At 32.2% G+C, this 23304-nt stretch overlaps 1 protein-coding gene across 1 annotated transcript; it reads right to left on the bottom strand.

The window, feature by feature from the left end:
* Window positions 1-8095: 8095 nt before the first annotated feature.
* LOC114333198 (toll-like receptor 3) lies at window positions 8096-14484 on the bottom strand. Its single transcript, XM_050655917.1, has one exon. It carries the CDS (start codon window positions 14197-14199, stop codon window positions 12460-12462), a length of 1740 nt encoding a protein of 579 aa, XP_050511874.1. The 5' UTR covers window positions 14200-14484; the 3' UTR covers window positions 8096-12459.
* Window positions 14485-23304: the final 8820 nt, after the last annotated feature.

Here is a 23304-nt window from a genome sequence, read left to right as displayed (position 1 = left end):
GGAAAACTTACAGAATATTTTTTGAGTATATAATTGGAGCTTTCAAAAAAACAACAAAAAGAGTCTAGCATAAAAATTTAGTGAATTATGGTCAAAATAAGGTCGGTACCTACTTTTTTCTACGAAAAAATCAGTGAAAACAACCCACTAACTCTCCTAATTAAAATTGATCTTCTACCTTCTGTAATTATTTTTATATATATGTATTATCAATATACCCAAGAAGCTTTAACTATTTAAAACGCCTAACTTTTGGCAATTTCGTATTTTTCATATTTTTCTTCAAAAAAATCTCCGAAAATTCTGGAGATACAAAAAAATGATGCAGTACTAACTTGTAGCTTATTTAATGACTAAAATTTCTCTGTATATAGGTTTTCTTTACAGTGAATATTTAGTGAGGTATAGCTGTTTAAAACGTCTAATTACGAAAAACGCACTCTTATTATATTAAGCTACAAAAGTATAATAAAATTAACGATTATTCTCGAAATGGTTTACGTAGTTGTAGTGGTTACGACGCTAAATTTGATCTGGCAACGAGCAATCCAAGTTCATTAACCAGCCATCCCAATAATTTTTTTCAATCTATTTCGAAAAGAAAAAAATCTAGTGTACATTCGATGGACACTAGATCATTTGCTCGATAATGCGACAAAGGCGACCATTTATAAAGCTTAACGTGTAATCGAGAAAAATTGCATTCAACTTCATACATTTAATTTATAAAAAAAACTTTGAAAAACAAGAATAAAAAACCGCTAAACGCCGTAAAAATGAGTGGCGCATGCAATATTCCAGCTACAAAAGATCTGATAATTTTGATGCACAATAAAATTTTTATTTTATTTTAAAAGATTTTTCCATAATATTGGCTAAATTTGAAGTAAACACGCCACAAAAGAGTTTCAAAGTTCAAGCTGTATCAAAGTTACTCTTTTGTGGCGCGTTTTACTTAGCAAGTATTATGGAAAAATATAACTTGTAGCTTATTTAATGACTAAAATTTCTCTGTATATAGGTTTTCTTTACAGTGAATATTTAGTGAGGTATAGCTGTTTAAAACGTCTAATTACGAAAAACGCCCTCTTATTGGAGCATTTTAAACTCAACCCGTTTAAAAACTAAGGCATCTTACGAAATTTAATTTACATAGCCTCATAGCTCTTTAAAAACCCTACAAAATTATGTTTGAAAAAACTTTTTATCACCAAAAATGTAGGAGCTACGTTTATAACACAATTTTTTTTTCCAAAAATTCGAATACTCCGCTTGGGAGTGTATGATAATAGAGCATTTTTAATGTATGTAACTATGTAAAACAGAACCGTTTTTTTTTGGCAGTAATACGATATAATATGTTCCACTTTCTCCATTCAAATCGAAAGACAGAAAAGAAGAAAGATCTGCTCATGTGTCTGCGTGTGTTAATGTATATTTCGTTGATTCCTCGTAAATGTTAATAAAAATTTCAATGTTATTAAGGGTAGTTTTTAAGGGTTGAAATATTATGGTATTATATCCTAAAGCATAGAACAATCATTATTTAACCAATCAAAACCGAATTTTACCCATATTAAAGTTTAAAATGTTTTTACACGATTTTTGAAAATAAGGGGTAGTTTACACCCTTTAAAATAATCAACGCCCTTGAGTTGATATAGAATATGAAGTAGAGGGTAAGATGATCCTAGTCCCAAATTTTTTCAAAATCGTTGCAAGCCGAAATCATTCTTTTAGGACAAATAAATTTTTTATATATGCTCCAACATGGGTGGTTTTGGGGGTTGAAATATTATGACAGTATATCCTAAAGCATAAAACAATCATTATTTAACTACTAAAACCAAATGTTGACTATATTAAAGTTTAAAATGTTATTTTATAATTTTTTAAAATTAGGGGTAGTTTTCACCCTTAAAAAACCAAAATCGTACAACGGCTCAATATAAAAAAAGAACTGGACGGTAAAATGAGCCTAATCCCAAATTTTTGTACAAATCGATACTGGACGAAAAAATTGCGAGGTTTTGCCATTTTTTCAGCTTCATTTCCTGGCCTGTTTTTTAAGCATTCATTTTTCCGAATCCTAAGAAAACTAATAAGTATTGTTGAAAAATGTGACAGGATGAAACACAGAATAAAAGACTACATCATTACCGAGGGTTGACAGTCCCTTTATGGGACTGATAGGCCCTTAATCATCATTGTAGCATATGGTATTGTATTGTAGCAAACAGTAATTTATTATCTATCAAAGCCAATAAGGAAAAAAAATCATCATCCAACCAATTTACGTCCACTGCTGGACATAGGTCTCCCCAATTGTTTTCACACTTCACGGTTTTGTGCTGATTTTTGCCAGTTTTTATTATTCCGCCTGATATCAGCGGTTCATAGTGTAGGCGACCTTCCTCTACTGCGTTTTTCTTCTTTTGATCTCTATTCCATTAGCTTTCGTGCCCATTTTGAATCCTTCAGCTCGGCGACGTGTCCTGTCCAGTTCCATTTGAGCTTGGTGACACATTCTATAACATCTGTGATACTGGTTCTTTGTCTGAGATCTTCACTTCTTACTTTATCCAATAGAGTTACGCCCAGCATGGATCTTTTCGTGCGCCTTTGAGGAACCCTCATTTTCGACGCTGTTGCCTTGGTTAAAGTCAGTGACTCTGCTCCATATGTCATTACCGGCAGCACACATTGATCAAACACTTGTCTTTTTAAAATAATCCATAAACTGCTCCCAAATAATATGTCTCTCACGCTCCGTATGCTGTCCAAGCAAGATTTAATTTTTTTTTTTATTTCGCATGTTTGTTTATCTGTGCCAATACTAATTTCATGACTTAAGTAAATGTACTTTTCCGCTAGTTCTACTTCTTGCTCACGTGTCGGGAAGTCCCTTAGAATAACTAAACAGGGCCTAGATTCCGTGCACTGTAGATATCTACAGTCGCTTTCTGTCGATGGCAATTGTTATGAAAATATTTGAATTTTTAGTTTTAATTCAAATATTTTCTTGTTTTACTAAGTGTCACTTCAGCATCAATTAGAGTATAACCTAGCAAAACTAGAAAATAATTCAATTAAGAGGAAACAGTAGCGATCAACAGGTAGCAAAAACGCGTTCCAAGATTGCGGCTGTAATTTTGAATATTTTTTCGAGATATTTGGCACACGTATTCGTAATATAATAAAGAATGGCGGTACAGAGCCCAATTTGAAAAATATATTAATATGTGGAAATTACTCTGTAATTAAATACAATATTAAAAAACGAGCCTGTACCGCCATTAAGAAGAACAAAAAAATACACTTTCTTCAAATAAACTTTTTTATCCGATGCCTAGATTTTGTGTCATTTTGGAACTACTAAAATTTTTTATTTCATTAGTAGTTCCAAAATGACACAAAATCTAGGCATCGGATAAAAAAGTTTATTTGAAGACAGTGTATTTTTTTGTTCTTCTTAATGCCGGTACAGGCTCGTTTTTTTAATATTGTATTTAATTACAGAGTAATTTCCACATATTAATATATTTTTCAAATTAGGCTCTGTACCGCCATTCTTTATTATATTACGAATACGTGTGCCAAATATCTCGAAAAAATATTCAAAACTACAGCCGCAATCTTGGAACGCGTTTTCGCTACCTGTTGATCGCTACTGTTTCACCTTAAAGCTAAAAATTCAAATATTTTCATGACAATTGACATCGATATAAGGCGACTGTAGATATCTACAGTGCACGGAATCCAGGCCCAGTTTCTTTTGAATGAGACATTTGAAACTAACATTAACACTAAATTTTCTCTTTTTTCACTCCTGTAAGTTATTAAAATAAACATTACAAAGGCGGATCTACGGGACGGGAAAATGGGGATATTTCAGCTCTAACACAGTCTAAAATTAAAGAAAAAAAATGTTGAAACATAAAGATATATTAACTGAGATGACAATTAAACCTCAGATAGACAAATTCAACCCAACAATACCGCCAGGTTAGAAAATTAAGAGGGATTAATGCATAATATAAGTTATTATTTATGTCTTTTATGTAGTTTGGGCTTATATTTTTTGGTTGGTGTTTCACTGAAAGTCCCCCCCCCCCCCAGTGGCGTAGCTAACATGGGTGACACCGAGGGCGGTAATCTATGGTGTCACCCCAAATCCTAAAAATAAAGATTGTTAAAATCAACGAAAATCTGATACACGATACACGTATGTTTTGAATAATAAAAAAAAATAAGAATTAAGTATAGATAATTAACCGAGATTACTTAGCCTTGTTTGTGCCATTGTTGCTCGAAAGTAATTCTTGATTAATTTTAGCTTACTTAAACTTCTCTCACATGAAGCAACCGATAAGCAAATGGTTATAAGTTTATAAGTATATAATTTTATGATTCGATGAAAATTTCAATCCACAATGAATTTTAAAATGTCTACAGCTAACCATATTATATAGGCTGTAATATTGACCGCTTGTAAATGTCTTCTGAGCCTTGGTATTTCTAGCAAGAGGTCTGCTTCTGGTACCTCTTTATGGTAAAATCGCAAAATGTTGAAACAGCTAATTTCAACTGTTCACTGAATGTAGCAACATTATGAATGGACCTTGATTTGGTTTCAAATTCAAAATTGAATAGGTCAAAACAGTCCTTCTTCTTAAAGTGCCCTCTCCTCAATGAAGGTCGGCCACTACAATAATTAATGAAAACTCTTCTCGGTTTTCAGCTGTTCGTATTAGCTATTCAAAATTTAACCCTGTCCATTATTGGCTGATTTTGAGTCACGATAGTGTTTATCTTCCTTTTTCTTCTTCTTCTTCGTCTAGCCATTCACGTCCCCATCTGAACATAAGCCTCTTCCAAGTCTTCCTTTCCATTGTTATTTGTTGTATGCTACTTGTAGCTAATTCTGCAAGAAGTCCTTTTCAGTTCATCTGACCATCTCATAGGAGGTCTGCCTCTGGATCTTTTGTGTTGGTATGGCCTCCAGGTTAGAATTTTTCTGTGCCATTTGTTTAGATCGCTCCTAGCTACATGTCCAGCCTATTCCCATTTTAATTTTAATGATTTTTGTACCACAGTTTGTTTTTCTTCCTAGTTCTCTCTATCCCACGATGTTTCCTTTCACTGTAAGTTGAGCATATTGGTACTTTTTATTTCTTAGTATGTGGCCTAGGTATGATATTTTTCTAAATTTCACTGTGTGGAAAAGTTCTCTTTCCTTGCTTATTCTATGCAGCAAAACAGTCCAACATATCCTTTTGATACGAAGCAAGCTTTCAATCCTAATAGCAAATAATTAATATTGAAAAATATCAAAAATTACTAAAAGATTTTTAAATTGAAAACTTACTGGTACATCCCCATGTATACACCTCCAAGACTTCTACAATTTGCAAGTCATATGGATGCTGCAGTAAAGACGATAGGGAAGGAATTCTAAACTTTGCAATTCAAATCCCCCGTCTGCAGCCGGCTAGGAACTGAAAGATGCACCGTAGTTACTCTACTGAGTAATAAGAAAATAAAATAAAAATGTGTGTACCATTTTTATATATTCGGCTGCAATACGAAGGAAAAACAATCTTACTTTTTAATTAGAATAAGGAGTGCAGCCAGTCCCTTTAACTGCAATTTTCTGCTCTTATTGGAGCGTCATCAGAAGGAACGTAGGCACTGTTCTCCTTGGAGAACAGTGCCTATGGCAAGGAGAACAGTGCCTACGTTCCTTCTGATGACGCTCCAATAAGAGCAGAAAATTGCAGTTAAAGGGACTGGCTGCACTCCTTATTCTAATTAAAAAGTAAGATTGTTTTTCCTTCGTATTGCAGCCGAATATATAAAAATGGTACACACATTTTTATTATATCCTTTTGAAGTTCGGCTCGAAGCAGTGTGAGTCTTGTATCGGGAGCTAAGTCACTATCCGTTCGTTTTTGACGTTTATCGTTTTTTGGTGGGAATGTCGTCGTATTCTTATTTTTTTCGTGGCAAAATCTGTTATTTCATATAATATGACCACGCTTTTCTTCAATATAAGGTGCAGCTATTTTGATCCCTGATTGATCAACGGTTATGCCTTTACTTTCCAATTCAATCTGACAATAATTTATTTCTTTAGAACATCATTCCCAAAGAAAAGATAACAAAGAAATGTCAAATTACACACAGCGGGCGTAAGGTTATGTGGACACCTCTGGTGTCTAAATTTTCATGTTGATGACATAATTCCTTAATTGCAGCAACAAAACAATACTTATTCTGCCAATACTTTAACTGCAGCATAGTGAGCACTCCAACGCGTTGTGAATACTCGTTTAACATATGCTTTGCTGTGTTTACTAAGCACTTTCCCAGCAGGCTAGTGGAAGCAGAAAAAAATTGCCTCAGTTCCGAAAAAGGTTACCTACTCAAGACGTATTGTGTGCAATAGAGTGCTGGCCACATAAATTAGTTAAATGATCAATACATCGAACGAAAATGGCCTCTTTGTTTTTTGCTTTAACCCTTAAACGCCCAACCTTTTTTAGGTTCCATGTACGCCCAAGGGTAGGTAAAAAATGTCCACATCGAAAATAGATAATATATTTATTGAGAGTTGCTGAAAATGGATTAAACTTAAGAATCTTATGCTTAATAAACACAGCATCTTCTAAAATATTAATATAAACAATTTACAAACCTTGCAACAAAATTACAACGTACATCAAAATTAACATACCAGTAAAAGCCAGTAATTCAGATTTGTCGATTTTCTCCATATTCTTTCTTTCAGCCTCCTCATTGGCGGATAATTATGTAGATTATGTAATTATACATCGATAATTATATGGATTATCTTTCTACCAACGAGAAATTATATAGGAACCTTTAGTAACAAGTTTTGCCAAGGGTGTACTTTCTATGCCCATCCATATTTAACTCAAGATGCTGCTTTTATTTTCAAAAATATTGGTAGAACCAAATTAACATTTGATAATGGGCTGTCTTTTTAACAATAAATAATTTTTAAAAAAATTTACACGTAATAAATATGTTACAAGGGAATACGCATTAGGTGGACATTTTTTACTCACCCTTGGGCGTTTAAGGGTTAAGAGCGTAAGCGCAAAATTTCGCGCCAATGTGTTCATTTTTTTTTTGGAATCCTAATAAAACTAATAGGTAATTTTGATAAATTTAAACGCAGAATGAAATATTATATTATTACCGAGGGCCGAAAGTCCTTCAGACTAACCAAAAAGTTTCCTTTGAATAAGATATTTAAAATTAAAAATCACACTTTTTCTCTTTTTTTCACCCCTGTAACTTATGCAAATAAACATATAGAAGATTTCACGAACTTTCGGCCCTCGGTAATAATACAATCTTTCATTCTGCGTGTAAATTTTCCAAAAATACTTATTAGTTTTTTAGGAGTTTTTGGCGCAAAAAAATGGCGCGACATTTTGCTCTTACGCTTTAATACTAGTTTGTATTCCTCTATGTATGCAGCTTATAAGAGCATCATTATCTTATCCCTTTGAAAGGCGCTTCATAATAATCTAAATCCTCAATTTCAAGATTCTTGAGAATTTCGTTACTTAGATCAAGTGCTTTTTTCCTTTCAACGGGTAAAAATCCAAGAAATGCCTCTTTAACCTCGACTTTTCTCGGCTTCGTGTGTTCACAAAATAATATCGAATTGTATTTTGATTGTAAAGTGGCTAAAGTTACAAATTAACGATTTATTTTTTTGTGATCGGGTCTTTCGATAGTCACCCCCGAGCGGGTGACACCCGGGGCGGACCGCCCCTCCGCCCCACCCTAGCTACGCCACTGCCCCCCAGGCAAATTTCCCCACCCAAAGGCAAACGTCTAGATTCGCCACTGAAACATTATTGAAATTTTCAGGAACTTTTGGCCCACGGTAATAATGCAATATTTCATTGGGCGTTTAAGTTTAAAAAAATACTTATTAGTTTCTAAGTATTCGAAAAAATAAATGCATTTAAATCACGTTGGCGCGAAATTTTGCGCCTACGACCTTAAACAAAATTGTAGAAGGGAACAGGATGGAAGGAAAATAAACTGTGCAAAGATGGTTTGATTTAATTTTAATTTTACAAGTTTTTCACATTGGGTCTATATCAGCGGTTCTCAAATTGTGGTACATGTCCACTGGTGGTACATATCATTATTTGCGGTAGTACATAAAACTCAGAAACAGCCAAAATCACTACCACTATTATATTCAATTAGATTACCTAGCTGGTAGGTATTTCAGTTAGATGGTACCAAAAATAATAAAAAGTCTTTTGTGGTATATGACTCAAAAATATTGAGAACCACTGGTCTAGATTTTTTCTTATCTAAAAAACAACTATAAAAGTACGGGAGATTTCACTAAAAACACAATAAATAACTTTACTTATAATATGTAGGGAGCCCAAGCGTGAATTTTATACGAACTCTTAATACAGAGGAGATCGTTAAGTGGGGTCCGAAAAAAATCTATCCTTAGAAAAATTCGAAATCGTCAGATTAAGATAAGGTAAGTTAAGTGTATTTTTAAAAAATCTGACGATTTGAACGGGAAGTAAGGAAATGGGTGAGCCACAAAGTTTAAAAAAAGCGAATATTTCTCGAAATAAACGTCAAATCAAAAAACTAAAAAATACGTTTTCAATATATTTCAAAAATCTATCGAATGATAACCAACATGACTCCTCCACGGAGAGTGTAGAACCATAATCGGAAAAAACGACTGTAAATGGAAAATTAAATTAAAAGGGGAAAGTCCCAACTAAAATGAAAAACTTAACTTAACTTTTTTGGGTTTTAGGACCTAATCTTCACAATCCAGTATGTGCCCATAACGTTCAAGTAACTGCAAATTTAGCATACTACTAATAGATGAACCTACTAATAGATGAACCTACTAATAGATGAACCCTACTATTAGAAGAATCAAATAAAAAGTAACATTAAACAGCTTTTTGACGAAAATTGGGGACAACAGAACCAAATGGAAAAACTAAATCTACCAAAGCAAAAATTGACAAAACACTAAAACGCATAAAAAATCATAGCGCTGGATGAAACACCTACAGAAAATACTACCAGAAAAGAACCACAACGATATATAGTTGAATTATTCAATTAGATTTACGATACTGGGAAAACTCCAAGAGAATGGCTAATATCTGTGTTCGTCCCAATACTCAAAAAATCCAACGCAATGAAATTTGAAGAATATCGAATGATCAGCTAGATAAACTATGTTGTCTTCTTACGTGTGATACATCACCGCATCTACAATAAACTAGAAACTAGACAATAGAATAACAGCAAACCAACTGGGATTTATAATAGGCTTTGGCACTAGGGAGGCATTATTTGCTATAAAAACACTCAAATAATAATAAGTGAACTGTTGATATGTAAACAGCGACGTTCTCCTATGACTAATTAACTTTGAGAAGGCCTTCCCGAAAGAAAAGCAGCTTTTCAAACATTTTACGGAATAGATGAACAGTATGTGAGAATCGTTAGCAATTTATACAGATATCAGAAAGAATAATAATACAATACTATATACGAGTAGACCAACAAAAATCTAAAAGGATAAGACAAGGTGCAACAGGGATGTATACTGTTCCCTTTACATTTTAATGTGCGTATAGAAGAGGCATGTCAATTAAGGGAACATGAGATTGGAGTAATTACCGCTCTCCGCTTCGCGTCGCGCGGCAGCTATTACTCTCAAGCAATAATGTCGTATCAATTTTCGCTCTTAATACATAAATAACGATTAGTGTCCTTTTTACGTATACAACTATGCAAATACTAATCCTACTACATCATGATACTATGACAGGAAGATATGCACACTTGCAATTCTAAATTCAATCGACTGGCGCATGACGTCACTGCGAGACTAAACCAGGGAAGTTGTGTGAATCTTATTTTGACGATGAATCATATGGCAACGCTGTTTCATTACTATAAATAAATAACTTGAAACTTGAACTGTTAATGGTGAGTGGCCCTTGATGCCATATGTTGCACTAAGAATTCATAACTAGTTACTTTATGTAGAAATATATGAATCTACGATTTGATTGTGTACATTACAAACAAAATAAATAAATCTATAAGACATAAATTAAATATTATACAAAGCCGGTAAAACGTAAATAATTTGAAAAATAAACGAAAAGCGTGTCATACTTCAGAGTTTATGAATATTATTTATTTTTATTTATTTATTTATGATATTATTTGACAATTTTTATGATTTTTCTCTTGCGGATATTATAATTACCTTTAATACTTTTATTTAGCATCCTTATTTTAAAATACATTTTACATCTAAAAAAAAGGGTAATTTTACGTCCTCACAGATTTACTTGTTTTGCGGCTTCTAATAGGTTTTTCCGATAATGTTTACAAATTTTTAATGTACTGCGATTATAAGTACGAAAAATATGTTCCGGTTCACTACATTTAGTTACAAATTCCAGGGTTGGTTTTAGTAAACCACACTCAGAAACGTGGTTTACCCAAATAAACGATTTATCGTTAGAATCCGGAATCCCATTGTCTTAACGTTCCTACAGCTGGAAGGGGGTAGCCTCTTTTTCTTAATAAACGATAGGACCTTGCCCCTGCAGCGTGCAAAGAAATTGCTGAAGCAATATCTTCAATTGACCACTTAATTTGTTTTTTAGTTTTTAATTTTTTTAACTACCCTTTAGTAAAAATTCTTTCAACTGTACTTTTTTTCTCCTTCTTCCTACTAAGAAGTTCCTTCAATCTTTTATTTTCAGATTGCAAATTCTTTATTTGTTCCATGGCTTTTTTGACTATGTCGTTTTCACTGAAATTAAATAATTTTTAAGTAGATCATAACAAATATGTATTATGTAAATTTGTAGATTTTAAAAATAGGTTTTTTCTCTTACATTATGGTTTGAGTAGCGTTATCCTTAAATTTTGTGTCAAGTTTCTTTTATTGCTTGTGTTGCAATCTGATCTAACACATTTCACATTTCAGGTTGTAGTTCATTTGTGTTTTCTCTGTAATAAAAGTTAAATATATAAAGAACACATTTCACTACCATATTCGTAGTAAAAAATACATCCAAAATGAGTTATTTACCTATGGAGCTATCAAAAATAAAGTGTTACTTCAAATTCAGACTTCTATTAAAATGGCGATTAGTATCTATAGAAACATTTTGTCTGTCGTTAAATTGTGTATAAAATCAAAATACTTACATGTTTTTTTAAGTTATACTTCTTTAGGCGCGATTGAGATTGAGGGTGAATTTATATTGATCTGCGCGCATGCGCACACCGACAGTATGGTATTAGTCGTTATACGGGCTCTGATGGGGTGTTGAAATGATCTGTCAATAATAAATAATTGTTCAATATGAAGGTAAACAAATGTATAATATATTAGTTTTATTGTTGTGAGGACAGAAACAAAAAAGTTTATAATTGTAGTGACTTTTAAATAGTTTTTAAAGCAACAGGTACGTAATAATTGTAAATGTATCATAGGTACCTACCTATTTGAACCTACCAAAATACATAGTATGTAATACTTTTATTTACATAATTTGATTACCATCAAAATTTCTATCAATATTCACCTAATATATTGTTTTCTTACTCTATGTTTTGTTGTATTTTTTCAATTCTAAATCATTTCAATTCAAAATCAAAATAATTTGATTTATGTAATACCAAAATGTCAAAAGTTTAATCCGTTTAGTTAGTCGATCTTCGCACATATTGAAACGTTGTCTCCGTGACGAAGCGTTTCATGCGAATGAACCCCAATACAACGCCAATACCAACCGCGCTGATAAGTTGGTTCGAATCCCAATAGAAACTTTTATTTTTTTATTTTTTTTTATACATTTTATGATTGTAAGTATATTTATTATATAATTTTATTTTCAGAAAATATATTTAGTTAAAAAATTTTCCGACAATTAATGTTCAGAAATCATTTGTGGCATTTTTAATGTGTTTGTGTGTGTTTTATTTTTTTTATTATTTTAATTTTTGGCAAATTAGGTGATATTAACACAGTAAACTGTCCGTTTTCACAACAAAATTTATATAACTATATAATATAAAAGTTCTTACTACATAAACGAATAAAAAAAATCTCATTTAATACGTTTTGAAGCAACACGTGAGAGATAACTATTGCATTAACAGGAATAAACATGAACACAAATAAAGAATTCAACTTGCCGCCAGGAAAGTTGTCTCTGGTTTACGTCACAGTGAGCGATAAGGATGCAAGACCATCATGCGCGTTGATTTATCTTCTTGTCATAGTATCATGCTACTACATAAACCAATATAATAAACCTAACAATATAATCAATATAACATAAAAAATATTCTTAATATCTCTACATAGTCAAAAGGATACTCAGATCAATTATGTACTAGCTCTACGTGTTCTGCTACATTTGATGCTCTTGAATTATTATTTTTAAATAAAACATAGCCAATAAGTAGAGCTATCAAACATAACAATGCAGTAATAACCGAAAGAACTGTTACGATTTTATTATATCCACCAATTTCAGTGTATACTAATGTCTCCTGAGAATGACTTAATTTTTTCTGATTTTCTATAAAATCCCTAAAATAATTGTTGAAATTTTGTGTATTTCTTATATTGTCTTCTAAATATTTGTCAATTAATGATTTATCTGAACTTACGTTTCTTGAATACCCGACATTTTTTGCTTTATCTGAAGAATAGATTTGTTCAAGCATCTTGTAAAAAATACTTTTTTTTAGTTCGTCCAAATAACCTTTCAGGGTCTCATTCTCTGTTTTATTTAGGGTTTCTGGTACGAGATCAACCTCTGGTGAATCTAAACAAGAGACTCCGTGAGTGTTGGTGATATTTTCTAAATTATTGTGTAATATTTCAATACCAGATGATTTGAGTTGTCGAACAATATTAAGAACGTGGTCACAAGATAGATTAGTACTATCAAATAATAGTTGCCTTAAATTTGGAAAATATCTTTTAAGTTGATCGGGATTTATATCTTGAACATGATTATTATGTATGAAAAATTGGTGTACGTTCTTCAAAGAATGTAAAGAAGTACTTATAGTATGTAAATTGTTATTTGAAATATCTAAAATTTCTAAATTATTTAAACTATCAAATGTACCAAACTTAAAATCTTCTAGATTATTGTATGAAATATTTAAATATTCTAAATTTGACATATTGTAGAATACTCCCGGTGACAGTGAACTCAGATTATTATGGTTTAAGTTTAGTGATTTCAGCTTAAAAGCTTCTCCAAAATAAAAATCATCTATGCTACTAATATTATTACAACTGACATCAAAAGAAGCTATCTCATTAAATTTTGAGGTGCAAAAAGTTGAGGAAAGATTTTTTAAATGGTTGTCTTTTAAACTAACGGTGGCAAATAGATTTGGACACAAGTTTAGTATTTCTTTCAGCTCATTATTATTTAAAAATAGACTCTTCATCTTAATTTTGATATCTACTGTGAAGTGTGTTATTTCATTAAAACTTAAATCAAGTGTATCCATCGGGTGCATCTTGGGATTAAAAACTTTATAAGAAAATGTCAATAAATTATTGTGTGACAAATTTAGTGTTTTTAAATTTATCACCCCACCAAAAGAATAGTTTTTTATAGTTGATATTTGATTAAAAGATAAATCGAGAATTTCTAGATTAGCTAACCAATTAAAAACCGTAAGGTTAATCTCAGATAAACGATTATTTGACAGATTAATTTCCACTAACGACAGTTCATTAAAAGCATCAGAAGAAAGCTTAAAAATATCTAAATGTTTTAATACAAGTTTTGAGATATTTTTAATATTTACAAAAGGCGAATTGGGTATTTCAGATAGATTTGATGACAAAATTGTAAGTGTTTGTTTGCAGTCATTACAAGAATTTTTCACGATATAATGTAAAGGTAATTTGACATTTTTGCAACTTATGTCCACTCCGGTGACAATTTCTACATTTTTCCAAGAAATCGACTTTGGACGATATGGATCAAAGTAATCATAATCATCCGGTATTAGCTCTTTAATTTCTTCTTTGTTGTAGTGTTCCGTGCAGTCCTCTGTACCCATAATTTCAATAACATAAAAGTAGGTCATAAAGTACACGAGAAGCCAGTTCCTGGAAATATAATAAAATTTGGTCAATCACAGTTTTAGTACTGTCGCCAGGGGGGTACAACAGCCTCCTTTATTCAGATGGACTTACCCAAATTTTTGTTATGTGTTTTGACCCGTTGCGAGAACCATAATTGACTACATAGTATATCCTCGAGACGCAGAACTAACGATACAAAATATAAAAACAGAGAACGAAGCCGAACTCGGTACCCAACACAGACTAGTGACAGCAGAGATAAACATGAAACTAATGGAAATAATAGAGAGTCCTCAATACACAAGAATAGCAATACATAAGATGAAAAATATGTAATAAGGAAGAGAGATGGAAAAAATTGAGAGACACGTTATGGAACACTGCAAAACAAGTATGTGGAATAAGAAAGAATGGGAAGAATAATAAAAGAACTGGATGGTGGAATAAGGAAATAAAGCAAGCTGTAAAAAAGAAGAAAGAAATGTGGAAGCGATACATAAACACAAATGAAGAGCAAGACCGAGACGAATACAGAAGACAGAGAAATATAGTGAAAGAACTAGTAAAAGATGCGAAGAAGAAGAGCTGGAAGGAATTCGGTGAAGAATTGAACGAAGGTTTTGGGAATAACAATAAACAGTTTTGGAATAAAATAAGAAGCATGAAAGGAACAAAAAGAAAACAAATAAGAGGAATTAGAAATGAGCGAAATGAATTGAAAACAAACATACAAGACATACTAACCATATGGAATAAGCACTATAAAGAAAAATTCGAGGCAAGTAACTAACAAAATGAGGAGAGAGGACAGCAGGCAAGAGAAGTGGATAGAGACAATCGAGTAAACGAAATTCATATCAAAGATATTGAAGAAGGATTGGCAAGAATAAAGATTGGAAAAGCGGGAGGTGCCGATGACATAGATCCGGAGATGATGAAGTACGTGGGAGAACGAGGCAAGCTTTGGCTACTGGAGATAATGAAGGAAGCATGGAGAACAGAAAAGATACCGGAAGACTGGGAAGAAAATTTATTGATACCAATACACAAGAAAGGAGATTAAGATGAATGTGATAACTAAAGGGCTATATGCTTATCATCAGTGGCATATAAAGTCTACACCGGGATAATAGAAAGGAAGCTCAGGAAAGAACTGGAAGGAAAACTAGAAGAAGAACAAGCGGCTTTTAGAAAAAAAAGAGGAACAACAGATAATATATACATACTGAGAAATATAATTGAAAGGAAAAACGAAATAGGAGAAGACATATATTACGTTTATAGATATTAAAGCTGCTTTTCATTCTATAAATAGAGAAGTAATTTGGTCAGTAATGGAAGATCTGCAAATCCCGCAAAAGATAGTAAGCGTGGTAAAGAGTACATATAGAAACGTACTTGCTAAAGTACAAATAAACGGAAACAGATCGCCAATAATAAACCTAAGGAGAGGAATAAAACAAGGGGACAGTCTCAGCCCAGTTTTGTTTATATTAGTAATGGATAGAGTAATGAAGAGCGCTAAAAGAAGGTCAAGGCAATTACAGTCAATAATAGGGTACAGGAATTTAGTACCACTGAGAATGGAGGGATTGCTATATGCAGATGACTTAGTAATAATAGCAGACCATAAAGAGAAAATGCAAAAATTAATCGATATCTTGGTGGAGGAAATATAAAATTTGAAAATGGAGGTAAATGTAAAGAAAACGAAGACCATGATAGTAACCCAAAAGAAAAGGGAAGAAATAAAACAAACGATATTTAGGTGCAAAAACGAAATAATAGAAACAGTCTCGACGTTTGAATACCTTGGAGTAATAATATCAGAGGATGGAAAGATAGATCAAGAAATCTCATACAGAGCGAAAAAAGCAAATAAGATCTACTATGCACTAAATAAAACAATATTTGGAAAGGAATAAATAGATAAAGAAATAAAACTGAAGGTATACAACGCAATCTCTGTACCAACCTTAATATATGCAAGTGAGACATGGGTAAACAATGCCAAAATAGACAGTACAATTAACTCAGAGGAGATGAAGCAGCTAAGAAAAATAGCAGGAAAAAAGAAATTGGACAGAATAAGAAGTGAAGATATTAGACAAAGCCTGAAACAGGAATCGATAATAACCAAGATACAAAAAAGAAAATTAAAATAGTATGGACACATTAACAGAATGGACCAGGGAAGACTACCAAAGCAGGTGATGGAATCGAAAAGATATGGTAAAAGAAGGAAAGGGAGGCCAATGAAGAGATGGATCGATCAGATTATAGAAATTTGACAGGAAAAAGGAAAAACACATCAACAAATGAAAGAGTTAGCAAAGGACCGCAAGAAATGGAAGAGATGGATAGAAGATGAATGAAACCTCCGACGTCCCTGAGGGGCATAAGGAGTTTCGAGAAAGAAGAAGAAGTTTTGACCCGTAGAACACGAATTTTTTGGGTAACAGTTGATCCGGTTGTCGATAAGATTGTTATAAATAAAGAACTTGAGGAATTCCATAATAGCAATTTTTCGCAAAACAAAACATTTTTTTGTATTCTTTGGGTCATTCTCAACATTCTAAATTCTAAGTCATTCTTAGAAGCTTTTTCGTAGGATGCATAGTTTTCGCGATAAACGCGGTTGAACTTTAAAAAAATCGAAAAATTGCAATTTTTGAACCCGAATAATTCTTGATTAGAAAATATAATAGCAATTCTGCTTACCGCATTTGAAAGTTCTAGACAAATTAAATCGGTTTTGATTATTTGCATTGCTAAAAATTAATGTTTTTATTGTTAAACAAAACTACAAACATATAGTGCTTGAGTGATGTTTTCAATGCATTTCCCATTTAAAATTGAACGGGTAGGCACACCTACAAACAGGCAATTTATAGTAGCATGCATTAGGTACGGGAAACACTATTTGTTTATAGCTTCGTTTGACATTAAAAAAATTAATTTTTAGCAATGAAAATACTCAAAACCGGTATACTTTTACTTAAACTTTCAGATGCGGTAAGCAGAATTGCTATCTTATTTTTTAATCAAGAGCTATTCGGGTTCAAAAATTGAAATTTTTTGATTTTTTGAAAGTTCAACTGCGTTTATCTCGAAAACTATGCATCCTACGGAAAAACTTGTAAGAACATTTTTTGCTTAGAATGGCCCAAAACAAGTTCTTTGTTTATAACAATCTTATCGACATCCGGATCAACTGTTACCCAAAGAATTCGTGTTCTACGGGTCAAAAAAACTTGGGTCCATCCAAAGTCCATCTGAATAAAGGAGGCCGTTGTACCCTGCCTGGCAACAGGAATATTTTGGACAAAACCTTAAAAATTATGATTACTTGAATACAGGGTGTTTCATTCTGATACGTAAATACTTGAATAGTGAATAGAGGTCACTGAGGCGGTTCCAGATGTACTACATTTATTGCCTCATCAATGTTTACAACCGAGTTACAGGCTGTTTTATCGATTCTACCCATTTCTTTCTGGACCCACAACTTTCGAATCACCCGAAATTATGTCCCATTTAGAACTCAAACCATCTAGCTTTTAATAACAAGAAAAATTCAGGTTCGGACTAAAAAAAATTATAAATTCATTGTGACCTTAAAATAACACCCTTTATATTGAAATTTTCAAAATTCGTTTGCATATTTGAAAAGAGCACAAAAAATAAGTTTAATGGTTGGCTTCAATCTGTCAGCCAGACAATTTAATGACTTTAATTTTAAAATTTTATTGAAACTTTTAAGAAATCTTCAGATTAAAAGGCAGGTATTATTTTAACTTTTAATAATAAATCTTTAAAGTTAATAAACAAATACTCAATTTAATAATAATACATAATTATTTACTACATTGGAACGACCCATTTAATAATCGCAAGGAAAATCCAGGTCCGGATAAACAAAAAAAAAACATAAAGTAATTGTGATCTTGAAACAACACCCTCTACATTCAAATTTTCAAAATCCGTTTGAACATTTGAAAAAGCACAAAAAAAGAGTTTATTGGTTCGCTTTCACTTTTGCGCAAAAATTTAATTTGGAAATTAAATATGTTGAAATTTTTTACAGCGCTGAGATTAAAAATCAGGTATTATTAACTTTTAATAATAATATCAAAGTAAATGACTAAATACTCATTTTAAAAATAATCATTACTTATAACATACATACTGATCGCAACAAAAATCCAGTTCTGGAATAACAAAAAAATATAAAGTACCTAATTATTGTGACCTTGAAAAAACACATTGTATATTGAAATTTTAAAAATCTGCATCCACATTTGAAACCAGAATAAAAAACTAAGTTTAATGGTTTGCTTCCATTTTTGTGCAGACAATTGAATAACTTTAATTTTGAAATCATCTCGAAATTTTTAAGAACTCTGAACTCATAACAAAAATCTCGATATATTTCAAAAGTAATGTCATTAAATTATCTGCGCAAAAAATTGAAGCGAGCTATTAATCTTAGCTTTTGTGCTCTTTATGTTCATACAGATTTTGAAAATTTCAATATACAGGGTGTTGTTTGAAGGTTATTAGTACTTTATATATTTTTTTTAAATCCGGACCTGGAATTTTCTTGTGATTACTAAATAGGTCGTTCCAATGTAGTAAATAATAATGAATTATGTATTATTAAAATCAGGATTTAGTAATTTACTTTGATAATTCATTATTAAATTTATTAATACCTGCTTTTTAATCTCAGATTTCTTAAAAATTTCAATAAAATTTCAAAATTAAAGTCATTAAATTGTCTGGCCAAAAAATTGATGCGAACTACTAAACTTAGTTTTTTGTGCTCTTTCTAAATATGCAAACAAATTTTGAAAATTTTAATATACGGGGTATTCTTTTAAGGTCACAAAGAATTTATATTTTTTTAGTCCGGACCTGGATATTTCTTGTGATTAGTAGTGAGATGGTTTGAGTTCTAAATGAGACGTACGTGTACCAGATATCAAAAAATCTACAAGGTGTTCTAAAGTTATGGGTCCATAAAAAATGGGCAAAATCGATAAAACACCCTTTAACTCGGTTATACTATACACATCGGTGAGGCAATAAATGTAGTATTACTAGAGCTGCATCAGTGACCTCTACTCACCATTCAAGTATTTCCGTTTCCCAATGAAACACCCTGTATAAGCAAATAAACAAAATAATTCTGGGCGGCTGCAAATAATATTAAATGGACAAATGTAATGGCCAACGCCCTTAAGGTACCGTAAGAAGAAGAAGAAGATACAAATAATGTGAATCAACTATTGGTTAATATTGTTGGGTGGGGTATAAAATTGTCTCGGTACATAAGAACTGTATTATTTTGTCTATTTAGAGAAAGAATTTGACACAGTATAGTAACTAACAGAAGTTAAATTACAAATTAAAGGGGAAATCGCTGTAGCTGGCTTTATACCATAGTTATAAAAATTTACATAGAAGTAAAAACTTCAGTTTGTATGATGGTATACAATTTTATTATTAAAACTTTCTTAAAAGTATAGTCCAAATGTTGTAAAAACAAACGTTTTCGATCTGATTCAGCTCATCCTCAATGCATTCCGTAAAGTAAATGAAACTAGCATATTATAGTCGGAAAAATGGAAGCGGATTTTGCTCGGGATATGTTGAATTAGTCGTGTATATGACTTACCCACACGGACGCACACCTGTGTGCTTTTGTCTTGGGGGCGGTTCCCACCCCTTCTCGGGGGTAGAAAATTTTTTGGTTAAACAACTACGGAAGTTGCTAGAGAACCTAATTCTAAGCAAAAACTGTTCTATAATTTTTTTTTCGAAAACTCAATACTTTTTGAGTTATACCTTAAAAACAATGCATCTAACTAAAAAAATTATATAAAACATTTTTGTAGCTCATAAAAAATCAACGAGATTTGTTCCTTCTTCAATCTTCTAGTTATAACACAAAAAGAGATATGGTAGGTAAAAAGAGTTTGTTTTTTTGGTGCATGCTTAAATCAGTGTATTCAACTTGAAATAACAGAGAAACGGTCGATTTTAGGTATATGTATAATGATACCAGTACCTTTTATTGTGCTTGAAAAGTCCTTTCAAATATGCAATATTAAATGTCTATTACATTCACACTAAGCGAGATATGCTGCAAAAAATTGATGACTAACGAATTTTAAGAAAAAAATTGAGAAGTATATTTAACCTCTCATCCACAAGAATTTAAATGCATCGTTTTCCTTCTACAATACATTTTACTACAGTGTTATTTTTATGTTCAAAAGTTGAGCGGGTTTAAAATGAATGGTTTTTGAAGAAAATACGATCAAATTTTGGAGCGCATATTTAAATTTTCTTAAAAATCTTCCTTTTTCTCCATGTAACTTGAAAATGATAAGAGATACTGTTATAAAAAATAAAATCAAAATGTTTATCTAGAAGAAACCTACATTTTTGTATGGCATCTTTTTTTTGGCATCTCTTATCATTTTCGAGTTACATGGAAAAATAGGACGATTTTTAAGAAAATTTAAAAATGCGCTCAATAATTTGATCTTATTTTTTTCAAAAACCATTCATTTTAAACCCGCCCAACTTTTTGAACATAAAAATAACACTATAGCAAAATGTATTGTAGAAGGAAAACGATGAATTTAAATTCTTGTGGACGAGGGGTTAAATATACTTCTCATTTTTTTTTTCTTAAAATACGTTAGTCATCAAATTTTTTACAGTTTATCTCGCATAGTTTGAATGTAATCGACATTTAATATTGCTTAATTTATAGGTCTTTTCAAGCACAACAAAAGTTATTGGTAGCATTATACACCTAAAATCGACCGTTTCTCTGTTATTTTAAGTTAAATACACTGATTTGAGCATGCACCAAGAAAACAAGTTTTTTTCACTTACCGTATATCTCTTTTTGTGTTATAACTAGAAGATTCATAAAGGAAAGAATCTCTTTGTTATTTTATAAGCTACAAAAATGTTTTTTATAGTTTTTTTAGTTAGATGCATAGTTTTTAAGGTATTCGCAAAAAACCGCTTGAATGAAAATGGCCAATTTTCAACAGGAATAACTCAAGAAGTATTGAGTTTTCGAAAAAAAAAATTATAGAACAGTTTTTGCTTAGTATTAGGTTCTCTAGCAACTTCCGTAGTTATTTAAGCAAAAAAAGTTTCCACCCCCAGAAGGGGTGGGGACCGCCCCCAAGACAAAAGCACACATCGGCATAGGATAGACGTTATTTCTTGGGCTATTCCCTACTTACTGTGAAAATATCACGTAAATGGATATAGTAGGATGGAATTCGGAGCCACATACCCTCATTGACTGCCCTACATGTGTTTGAAAGGTAATGATCAATATTATCAGAAGCCGTAGAGGTTGGACAAATTTTTTGAAATTTTTGGGAGTTTTGGAGACGAGAACGAGAAACAGACTGGTTGGTTTTTCCTAAGCTGTAAGATAGTATTTGGCCCATTTTTCAATTCAGCTAGGTTGGCAGAATCGAAAACTTCGCGTATAATATAGTGTCGTATGTAGGGGGTGTGCGCAACTGGCGAGAACAAACGTTCTCTAGGGTACATAATAAAATGCAATAATATATTATTCATTAAAATAATTAGTCTTGTCGCAACATAGGGGTCCCGTAGACACTTTTAGTTCGCCGCGATTTGATGGTGGTATTATAGGTTTTTTGGGTCGCTGAATCCAATGAAAGTGGTCTGGAAGCCCAAATGTTGTGCATTTAATAATTGCTATGAACAAATTATTGTAAAATTAGGGGTTTTTCAGGAATTATTAAAAGCCCTGTAAATAAATTGGTAGTGTTAAGGTCTTTTCTGGTGTATTTTTGGTCGCTGAATCGAATGCGACTAGTCGCGATTGCTCAAAATATGTTCTTATTTTGTTAATAACACAATAATTGTATATTCGCCGAAAAGCTCGAAATGTGCTATCTACAGCAAGTTTGTAGTCTTTTTTATAGTATTTTTATACGCTAAATCGATTGCCGCTAGTCGTGATAGCTTAAACCACGTTCCGACTTTGTTATTAATAAATTATTGCAAAAATAACGGTTTATAGTACGTTCGCTCACGGTTTTTGCTCTAAATTTTAAAAACCACTTGGATTGACATGAAATTTGGCATACACGTAGCTAACATGTCAAACAAAACAAATAATTCGGTCCTTTCCCTAGACGAAGAGAAGGTAAATGCGTGACCAACGTGTCCTCTATTTGCTTTCTCATATTTTCTTCGTCTCTTGTGCTTATAATATATTGTAAAAGCCAGAGATACAGGATGCAGCCAGAAAGCAGTTTTCCCCGTATTGCGAGAGATGTCGCTAGATTGCGTCTCAAAGGGTGGAATCATTGTATCGCTATGGTTTCCCTTAAATAGGCAGGTGTACAGGACTTATATTATCATTCCAAAATAAAAGCAACTCATATTCATTTAATTTTTAAATATCTTAAAACAAAAATTGCCTGTTGTTGTAAATAACTGGGTGACACAAATTTCCCAATATAATGCACTTTTTTCAAAATCACCTTAGTCAGCTATTTTGATATAATTATTTCATTAGGTCGAATCGTGTCAACAATCATAATAAACAATTGGGATTGATTATAGATACGTAACAAGTAAATAAAGAGATCATTCCTTATTCAGCATTCATTATTCAACCATCAAGGTAGTTATAATATAGACTTTCGTCCACCAACTTGTAACTGATAATAATTAGTAGTGTTCAATAAATAAAGTATGAACAAATAGTGTATTCCTAACAACCAACCCTCTTCTCAGAGTAACTACCCCATTACGACACGTATTCTATTATATGGCGACCTGGAGAGACGAACTGGAATTCTGAGGTAGGGAACAGGAAAGATGACGAGCTTCTATAATTGGAAGAGAAGGAAAAAATTGGTAGATGGAGTATGAGATGGATTTGGAGAGACCTAGCCGCAGGGTAGAAATGGTAGATGTCGGCAGGAATGAAGTTCGGAGTCTTGGGACCACGCCCAGCTTCAAGAGGATTTGGAAACCAAATAGACAGTAGTGGACAATGACAATAGTGAATGTGAGTAACTCTTAAC

The sequence above is a fragment of the Diabrotica virgifera genome, chromosome 7 (assembly GCF_917563875.1).
Source record: "Diabrotica virgifera virgifera chromosome 7, PGI_DIABVI_V3a".
NCBI lineage: Eukaryota > Metazoa > Arthropoda > Insecta > Coleoptera > Chrysomelidae > Diabrotica > Diabrotica virgifera.
The sequence above is the reverse complement of the archived record's forward strand: the minus strand, read 5'-3'. Positions and strand labels throughout refer to the sequence as shown.